The 10,973-nt window shown below is 29.4% G+C and overlaps 1 protein-coding gene across 1 annotated transcript in view; it reads left to right on the top strand.

Moving 5' to 3' along the window:
• The window catches only part of LOC106457477 (ubiquitin carboxyl-terminal hydrolase 34-like), a 141,830-nt gene that overhangs the window by 97,207 nt on the left and 33,650 nt on the right, over positions 1-10,973 (top strand). Inside the window, 6 exon segments of the mRNA XM_022383442.1 lie at positions 4,992-5,045; positions 5,953-6,102; positions 6,327-6,391; positions 8,159-8,282; positions 9,739-9,804; positions 10,481-10,561. Of these exon segments, the coding sequence (XP_022239150.1) occupies positions 4,992-5,045; positions 5,953-6,102; positions 6,327-6,391; positions 8,159-8,282; positions 9,739-9,804; positions 10,481-10,561 (540 nt within the window).

The following is a 10,973-nucleotide window of genomic DNA, read 5'->3' as shown; positions in this document are numbered from 1 at the left end:
ACTTTGAGACTAATAATGGCTGGAGACGGCTTGAATGGGGAATGAAGAAAAACTTTAATATAAGTTTAACATAACAGCAAATGTACAAGGTTTCGACAAGGTTTTGTCATCATCAGGTACAAGTAATTTACACTGATCCATTTTAATTGAACAAAACAACCCTACTCTAAACCAACACCCCGGGGTGCCAAGATACTCTTCTAAGTTTTGCAACAGTTCCGGTCATGTGACTTCTTTGTTCAATACTGTATATATATATATATCCGTGTCAGTGTAAATTACTTGTACCTGATTATGACAAAACCTTGTCGAAACCTTGTACATTTGCTGTTATGTTAAACTTATATTAAAGTTTTTCTTCATTACCCATTCAAGCCGTCTCCAGCCATTATTAGTCTCAAAGTGGGTTCCTCGTCATCGAATATAATAATGTATAATAATTGAAATGTACTGTATTTTACAAAATACTAGTTGACTAAAACACAGCCAAGACAAGTTACTTTGTACAGACCAAAAGTCACCTTTGTGTTATTTGATACGGTAACATGAGTGTGCATAAGCTGCATCGTTGTAACTTCTGTATTATTAGCCAGTCACAGGTGAAAGGTCAATATGATAAAAATAATAAATATATATAAATGTATAATCTTATTAGATTAAATCTATTTCATCTAATTATTTATGTTTTTGTTTTATAATTTGTGTTCATTCTAGAATGAAAGATGCATAATTTATGTTTATATCCTAATTTTTTATAGTGGTTGCGAGATCGGTCAAACTTACCAAACCCGTACAGAGATTAGTTACTGAAAATAACAGAGAAAATATAAAGTTTTTTCTTAAGAAATATTTGATAACTATTTGGACATCATAAAGATTTTGCTTGTGAAATTTCTAAATTTTCTGATGCATAAAAGTATTTTTAATGTTAAGATGAAAATTACTTTGCATGATAGATAGGCAAGATGTGAAAAGAAAAAAAGCCATGAGAGAAACATTGCTTAACAAACTTTAAAATTTAATAAAAACATTAGATATTTTGCATATAAAAGCCAAATTTTATTAACATTTGCTTACTAATTTAAAAGTTATAGCATGAAAACTATAAAAAGCACAAAATGGTTGTGAGGTCGGTCCCATGGACCAAACCCGGGTTGAAAGAGTTAAATTGTATGATTATGTTATTTTAGACCAGCTCTTAAGCCTTTCAGTACCAGAAAGGTGTCACTGATACCTCTGGATTTTTTTATTCACATAGTGAAAATACTTAAACAAATTGCTTGGAACTTAGTATAAGCTTACTAAATTGCATCTAGTTTTGGCTTTAAAAATATTTATTGGCCAACTAGCTTTAAAAATGGCCTTACTGATACCATTGTCAGGCTAGGTTTTGCGACTTTTGCTAACAGTATACTTGGTTGATATCAATAAAGAATAATTTACTTTATTTGTATTTGTGTTTCACTATGATAAACATAACAATAATATTCAGTAAATAAGGATTTGAGTCATCAGAATATTTTTGCCATTGCTTACTGTACTCTATAAACCTGATGTCCTGCTATAAAAGAAAATGTCTTTAGCTTTCAAACAGATATATTTTAACACAAGTTTTCAGAAATGAAAAGAATATCTGAAGAAACCATAAAAAATTCACATTTCTGTGTTTTATTCCTAAGTTTTCTACTTCCCATTAGATTGTTTTATTGAATTTGTGGAAGCAGTGAGTAGCCAGTATCTTGAGAAACCACAAATTACTGCTGGAACCACTTTCTGTACTTTGTATTGACCTTATAGTTTAAAGTATGCTTTGTCTTATCATACTTAAACATTGGCTATGGCTATTTTCCCTTTATGATGTCACAGCATGTGGTCTGAACAATACTAATCCTTTATGATGTCACAGCATGTGGTCTGAACAATACTAATCCTTTATGATGTCACAGCATGTGGTCTGAACAATACTAATCCTTTATGATGTCACAGCATGTGGTCTGAACAATACTAATCCTTTATGATGTCACAGCATGTTGCCTGAACAATACTAATGAAGCAAAGTTGTGTTAGTATTGTTCAGACCACATGCTGTGACATCATACTGGATTAGTATTGTTCAGACCACATGCTGTGACATCATACTGGATTAGTATTGTTCAGACCACATGCTGTGACATCATAAAGGGTGACAACAAAAGGGATTTAGTAATAGTATTACTAAGAGAGAAGAGAAAGTCACATGAGAAACAAGACATGAATCATTAAATATCCAAGGGTCATATGTTCATAGCAAATGTAAACCTATACTTATGGATGAGCAGACAAATTCAAAAAAATACATAAAAATGCATTGTCTACAAGTTATACTCATTGGAGCTATGCAGAAATGAAAGAACATTTTTTCAGTTTTATTTGCAAATGCCACTAAATGTTGCAAAGCGATAACATATCAATTATAAAATATGTTTTAGTTAAAACTGTTGAAATAGAGTTAAAACAATTATTCTTACTTCCATTTGAAATTTGGTATGTAGGTATGCACTCATCACCTGAAAGATGCTCATTGGGTGTGATAGGGATCAGTTATGGCCTTATTTCATGGTATGGCTATTGTTCAGCTTAGTGGATAGTGTGTCTGACTCTGAAGTTGAGGTTCCATGGTTTGTGTCATGTTAACACACACAAAAACCTTACTCTGTACATTGGAGATAGGTGTGTTATGAGAGTGATGATCAAAAGCTATCATTCAGTGTGATCAGAGTATCTCAAGTAGTGCCTACTAACTGCCATCTCTGTAGTCTCACTTCAAAATTAGAGATAGCTAGTGCAGGTAGCTGTCATGTAACTTTGCATGAAATCCAACAAACAGCCAAACAATCACCTAAGTTCCACTGGTCTTCAGATTTTGTTTTTTTAACCAAGCTCTCTAGTTATTGCAAGCTACTAATTAGTATTTTTTTGTTTTTGCCTGTGATTCTACATAGCACAGTTTTTTAAAGATACCTTAGATTAACTAATACTGTTTACCTGGATTAGTTTTTTTCCTTTTTTTTGCTGTGTATGACATCACAGTATATAAAACTGTATTTACAATCTGTGAACTTTGACTGTTGTTTAGTGTAGTGTTTTTTGTAAAATGGTCCTACTGATTAATGACATTGCAGTGTTATTCCTCTGATAATATACTGTTGTTTGTTTTTTTAATTCATACTTTACTTCCTTGAGCTGTTCAATAGCAACCAGTTTTATCGTAAACTAAACTTATAGCAGTTGTTTCAGTTCAACATCACCTATCAACCTTGTAACCCCCCAAAATTAATTTAATAAATTTGTGTTAAAAATGATAAATTTACTCCCTCCTATAAAGTGTACATGCATATGTGTAACAAAACACTGGAATATCCTTTTTTAATTTCTTCATCCAGTTTTGTGACTTCAGAGGATATGATTTTAGTGAGAACTTATAACAAAATCATTCAAATACTGTAAATTAAACATAAATAATCTGAATTAAATATACATATTTTCCAAACATATAATACACTACATGTATAAATTTAGTGTATTAAAAATGCTCAAAAATAAATCAAATTAGTGAAATTTTATCCAGTATACTTTCCGAATTATAATAAAATCTTATCCTAATTATACTTATTATAAAAATGGAATTTATTTATACATTCATAAAAATGTTTGACATATAGTGGGCTTTTTTTGGAGGAACATCTAATGTGGAATTTATGTAAATTTATCCTTAATCTTAAATTATTTGTTTCACCAATATATAATTCACCACAATTTGCACATTCTAAAAGATATATTATGTTCTTACAATTCCAATTAAATAAGTTGTTGATAAAAAACAAAATTTCTTTGTTATTCTTCTTTATTGTTTTGGTAGATTTCATGTTACCTAAATTACATAAAGTACAGTTCTTTCTGTCACAACTGAAGATACCTTCTTTAGTAAAATTTTCTTTTTTTTTTTCACGTTTATTCAATAATCTGTACAAATTTTTAGGTTGCCTTCTTGATAAAATAATTTTATTGTTTTTGAATACATCTTTCAGTTTTTTTTATGTACTATTTGTTTTAATTGTGTATTAACAAACGAAATATCAATATGTATATTTGGACAATGAGTCACAACAAAAGGTATAACATTATCTTTAGGTTCATTAATTTCTCTGTTTAAATGTTTTTTTTATTAAAAAATGGTATTAGCAATTTCAGAACCTCTTAATATAACTTTTCCAGATAGTGACACTGAACTAAGATTTTTTTTAGTTCTAATAGTCTATTAACTCTTGTTTCTACATTGGAAACCAAATGGTATGATCTACTTGCAAGATTTACAGGAACATTTAATTTTATATGTTTGTAATGATCACTAAAAGATCTATATATATTGATGCGAGTTGTGAGTTTATAAAAAATGTTAGTTACAATTTCCTTTTCTGGTGAAACACCAATACATCCAAAAAGGACAAGACTTTATTATTTCTTTCAAAGGTAAACTTTATTTCCTTGTGTATTGTATTTAAATTCCCACCAGATTTATTAATACCTTGACTATCTTTCCATGTTACAAAACAGTCATCTAAAAATCTTTTCCAAAAAAGTTCTTATATGAACTACAAAATTCCCTTCAAAATAATTAGGTAGTATATAAAATAATTATAATTTGAAAAATCCCATAGTGATATTAGCATAAGTTGGAGCATCTTCTATGCTCATTGCTGTATCAGAAATTTGGTAAAAGATTTGTTCCTCATAAGTAAAAATAAAAATATTCCAGTGTTTTGTTATTTGTATCCACAGGTGAATGGTATTGGTTTTTTGGAATATATATATTTTTTTTTCAAAAGATACTAAAACTGTAGTTTTTGAAAAAACGAGTTCTTGTATGTAAATGATCATTAAAATTATAGTGATATTTTTGGTATATCTATTTGGATATTTATTTATTACTATAAACTTTTTTTTGTCTTCAGAGTAAAACTTATGATTCAGTCACTGATAAGTTCATGGACTTCTCATTTGAAAAGGTAAGCATTTAAATACATAATAATATATGTTATTTTAAGAAAGAGATTTTTACAGGTTTAAAATAGTACATAGATATAAAAATTCTAAATAACTTTTATCTTGCATTGTATTCTAAAAAGCTCTGAGAATTATATGGAACCATAATATTAATATTTTACAAGATCTTCAAGTTTTGCAATATGAGTATTAATTAAGTTTATATACTTTTATTTGTTGTTTGGTTTGTTATGTCAAAATCTGAGAATGAAGATCCCATCAAATCATATGTTTTTAAGCTGTCAGATATTATATTTTGTATTTGATTAGCTGTGTATATATGAAAATTGTTTAATATTTATGGGGTTATGAATCCGTTTTACTTCACCATATAGTAACCTAAATTAATTTAGGTATGTGTATAATGTTATAGCATTTCGTTGAAATCAATCGATATTATACAGTGGACCATCTGTTTATTTATTGTATATGCATGTTAAAAATGTCTTTCACCTTGGTGAAAAAGAAAAGAAGTCTTTAACATACATATACAATGAAAATTGCTTAGTTGTCTATGACTATAAAACATAAATGTATATATGTTATGTCAGTGTCATACTATATCATGCCATTGTTTACTTTGTGATAGACCAGAACATCCATACTTTTTTGCCTAATGGGCCAAATTCTAAAGTCATACATATGCTGAAGGCCAGTGTGTCATTTAAAGCACTAAACTGAAAAAATACCATCTCATTCTGTTTTTCTTTCTTTTTTAGGAGCAATTTTTGCATTGTGTGCATGTGTGTTTTCAACTATTATTATTACCAACATTGTTTTGTTCTCTCTAGTTGGGAGGCATTCTTTTAGTGTGCAATTGTTTTTTGAGCATTATTATTAACTACATTATTTACTTTCCCCTAACTCCAGACTAATAGTGCGTACATGCTCTTCTATGAGAGAGTTAATCCAAAGGAAGTCCAACAGAGTCTGCCTGGACAAACAGCAAGTGGTCAGCCTACTTTAGAAGTGACCAGTGATCAGAACCAGACCTTTGAACTTTCTCAGGAACTGGCTGAGGTAAAATTTGGGCAGATTAAACAAGAGTTGTCTGTCTTTGTTTTTAATAACTGATGTTTCTCCCCACTGTGCAGGAATTTATACATATCACAAAGAATTATTATTTTTTAAATAAGAAAATTAAGATATAACAAAGAGCATAGGAAAGGAAACTTTTACCTTTCTTGTTTTTGTATGATGGAAAGTTATACCCGAATCAAGGTGACTATTCTTTAACTTCACAGTGGATCTGGCAAGACAACATGCAGTTTCTTCAGGATCGAAGTCTGTTTGAGCATACATACTTCAAGTAAGACTTTTCAATGTGTTCTTTCTATTTACTAAGATGTTTGTTTGAAAAACTTTTACTTTTTAACTAATCTTTTTCTTTTTTAAAATAATGACAATGGTGTATTTAGTATGTAAGATTGTAATGTCATAAATACACATCTGACAGTAATATTTTATCCACTGTGGTTGAACATTAACCACCAAGTTTTTCTTTGTTTACTTTTGTTGATAGCTAGAGTTACATTATATTATTAAATAAGTAATATGGTTTTCAGTGAACTACTAAGAAAATAATAATATTAAAAGAACTTTATTATTATTATATTATTCATAAAATTTGTACTTTATATATGCTCAACATCAAAACATATTATTAGTATTATGAATGTGTTAGTAAACTAGTGCTTTAGAATTATATGGGTGATATTGTTGATTCTTGTTACCAAAAAGGTGAATCATTAAATAAACTGATCAATGTTTTACCTGATTATTACTTAACACAAATTAACTCAGAAGGTTGAGTGTGTTATCTTATAGATTTTAGAATCTAGCCACATCATTACAGTCCATGTCATAACATCCAGTCATGCTCTATCTGATAACCATTCATCTTGACAGTAACCCTGCAGTGTAGTTTCCATTGTTAGACTGTTAAAAGCATACCACTCCCTCCTGCAGCTTTCCATAATTCATCTAGTGCATGATAATGATGGTTTCCAGTGCCAATTTCAACAGTCTGATTGCACAGAGACCCATAGAAACTATATCTGACAACATAACTAATATGTCTTCATGTGGAATAGCATGAATACCTGTTTCATTCTCCATCTGCATAAAGTATGTGGTGGTTGAATGGGAGGTATAACTTATTTTGATGAGCCGATACCCTGTTGGCCTTGTTTCTGTACAAATTCAATATTTCTGAATGGTGCAAAGAGTCCAGAACTTTGGACTAATAGTAGGCAGAGTTTTCCTTGACTTTTGAATCTGCTCTTCTGTGTTCTAACTTGCCCCTGGTGCAGTATCTGGTGATGATGATGAATCCCTTAGAAAAAGTTTAACGAAAAGCCATGTACCTCTTTATAAAATTGTCTTCACTCAATGACCTATAGAAAATAGTACAAGAGTTGTTACAGTTATTAAGGTATACATATGTTTGTGTTTAGTGCCACCACTTACTGCTATTTTCCTCTAGCTACATACCTTTCCTTTTGTTTTTCACAGTTGATCTTCCTTTCTTGAATTTGTCATCAAGCGAGTTGCGTTGCTTATGCCACTGACATTTGTGTTTGTGTATTCTTACCAGTTGCTAAACTTTGTTTAACGTGGCTATGGTATAACCTGTTGCTAGTCTTTTTCTGGATGATTCTGGTTACCCTAACTTGATCCATATGCCTTTGTTTACCAATATCATTAAGTACAATGGATATTCCTGTCTTAGAAAATCTAAATCTCTGAACTGAACATGTATTATGATCTGAGTTTATCAATTTTATGTGTAGGAAATAGCTTTACAAAAACAATCAACTTTTGATGGCATCACACCACCTATGCAATGCCAAAGAATGTCAAAATGTAGTTTTGATACTTGTGGTTCTACCATGACATTATATCGGTTGTGGTTGTTATGTAATTTGCTGAATAGCATACTTAAAATCGTTTAATACAACACTAAACACTGTATATTTTCTGTCTGTTGTTTTAAAGCATTCGCTGTTAATCATAATGTCATTGTTAGCAATTTGTTCTTTATTTTATGCATAGCTTTATTTCCCATCTTGTCTAGTTTCATGTGGCAGATCTGTGGTTATATACCTCAGACTCTCTCGGGATGTAAGGATATCACTCTGCTGTCTGCTAAACTAGGAACATCTTTTGTTTTAGAAACTTTTATACATGCTAAAGAAAAGGTATTGTAACTGTTTTCATTAACTTTGTTGTATAGTATTTCATTAAATTATTAATGTCTTAAAACACTTAACTAATGGTATTCATAAAAAAAACGTTCTTATCCATAAGATTATAAAATCAAACAACATGTAAGTCACCTGTCCCAAACAAAAACAACTCAGTAGTGGATAGAACAAGTAAAGACTGGCCAAAACTGTTTCAGGGTATTAAAAACAAATACAAAAACATATAGTTTTATTTGAAGGTTTTTTTGGGGGAGGGTTTGTTTTTATCTTTTTTTCTGGTATAGTTTTTGCCTCTTTTTTTTTTTACCATCAAATACTGAGCTGTGTTATTTATTGTCATAATTTTTTGAGGTATGCGATTTTTTGACAAATGTGCTGAAGGTTTTGTAAAAACAAATCATTTGTTCTTAATTTTTGTTTTTGAGTCAGCCATCCTGAAAGTGAGACATAAGTTAATCTTAAGACATTTTGTGAGGCATTATACTATTTTCTCCACATTAATATTATGAAATAATACATTATACTTTCATATATCTTGGTTACCATCTATTTATCACAAGTAGGAATGATCTCTTAGTATTGTACAGTAATAATATTATACCTATTATTATTCCACTGCAGTAATATTATATCTTTTGGTATTGTACTGTAGTAGTGTTATACCTAATTTTATTCCTCTGTAGTAATATTATATCTCTTGGAATTCTACTGTAGTAGTGTTATACCTATTTTTATTACACTGCAGTAATATATCTTTTGGAATTGTAATGTAGTAGTGTTTTATGTATTATTATTCCACTGTAGTAATATTATATCTTTTGGTATTGTACTGTATTAGTGGTATACCTATTTTTATTACACTCTAGTAATATTATATCTCTTGGAATTCTACTGTAGTAGTATTATACCAATTATTATTACACTATAGTAATATTATGTTTCTTGGTGTTGTCCTGTAGTAGTAATGTACCTATTGTTATTACTCTGTAGTGATATTATATCTTAGTATTGTATTGTAGTAGTATTATACCTATTTGTGTGTATATATATATATATTTTCCAATTTCCAGTCAGCAAATTTCTTATTAGAGCATCTTATTAATCTAACAAAAATTGTTAATGAAAAAAAATATTTAACTCATTTTAAACAGGATATTTAGTATTGGCATTACACTATTGCAAAGTTTAAGCACCAACATTCTTTGTAAAGTTAGTTTTGAAATCATTGTATTCACAGTTTTTAAATTATGTTTAAAACAAGTCTCTTAGAACTTTATCTTAGACTTTTAAAGGTGCTTTTGAGTATAATCCACAAATTGTTTCTCAGATACATTTGAAAAGATTTTCATTTTTTGTATCTTCAAGAAATTGTAGAACATATTTTACTTACTTTGAATAGTTTTTAACATCAGAGCACTCCACTAACTGTTGTTATTGATGTTGTTTCTAGCCCACTATGGCTCAGTGGATAGAACTTCTAACGAAACAGTTTAATGCCAGTCAGAGTGCATGTGAGGTAGGTTAAACAGAATAACTTTGAACCTTGACAGCACAAGAATATAGATGCCGAAACTGCTATTATAGATTACACTTATTAATTTGTATCATCTAAGGGCATGGTAGAAAAACTAAAAAGATGCTGTTTTATTATGTTTCATGAATGTTTTGAAAAGTAGTGTCTATTTGTGAATGTTTTTATATTTAGTTAATGTGTGTCAATGTTTTTATAAGCAGTGTCTATGTGAATGTTTTATAGGTATGCTCTCTTTATGGAAGACACTACTTACAAAAACAATGTGAATGTTTTATAGGTATGCTTTCTTTGTAAGTAAGTTTTTGTAAGTAGTGTCTGTGTGAATGTTTTTTTTTACGTACTCTTTTTCTGAATGTTTGTAAAATATTTTAATGAATTGCTAAAATAAAAATTCTAATGTATAGAATCATTACATAGATACAAACTTTATTAGCTGTTAATGTAAATGATGAATGGGATTCTCATTGTTATCAGAAAACTCAGTGTCACAGTAACTTTTTAAGACTAGCATTCTTATACATAGTTTTGTTGACTTTTTTTTTAGTTTTAACTATAACAGTAAAAAGTTATTAGAATATCTAACATGCCAGGTATTTGAAACCACAAAATGATAAAAGGTAAATAACTTTTTATTAGCTGAATTTTTATGTGTTTTCAGTGGTTTTTAGACCACATGGCAGAAAATGACTGGTGGCCAGTACAGATACTTATTAAATGTCCTAACCAGGTTGTGAGGCAGGTAAGGAGTAGAGATTTTATTCATTGAGTTTAGATTAGTAACAACTAATCTTTGTTGCTCAGTCAATTTGACTGACCAAATGACCTTTTTGTACTCATTGAAAGTCTTTATAAATTTGATCCTTATAACTCTCAATATAGTTTGTATATCTTCACAAAATTTGGCAGTCTTTCAGTTAATATTACAAGTTTTTCACATACAAAAAATCGTATTTTTTAGTGAAGTATTTTAAATAAAATAAAGATTTGTCCATTAATATATTGAGTATTTGTTTTTGAATATTTCGTGTGCAAGGTAATTTCATGTTAAAATTAAAAACACTTTTTCTCATCTTAAAAATCTAATTTCTCTTGTGTAAACCCTGCAACCTCCTAAATGTATTTCAAACGTTTTTTTTTTCAGTAAAACTTTA

Source organism: Limulus polyphemus, unplaced genomic scaffold, assembly GCF_000517525.1.
Source record: "Limulus polyphemus unplaced genomic scaffold, Limulus_polyphemus-2.1.2 Scaffold336, whole genome shotgun sequence".
In the NCBI taxonomy this organism is placed as follows: Eukaryota; Metazoa; Arthropoda; class Merostomata; order Xiphosura; family Limulidae; genus Limulus; species Limulus polyphemus.
The sequence above is the reverse complement of the archived record's forward strand: the minus strand, read 5'-3'. Positions and strand labels throughout refer to the sequence as shown.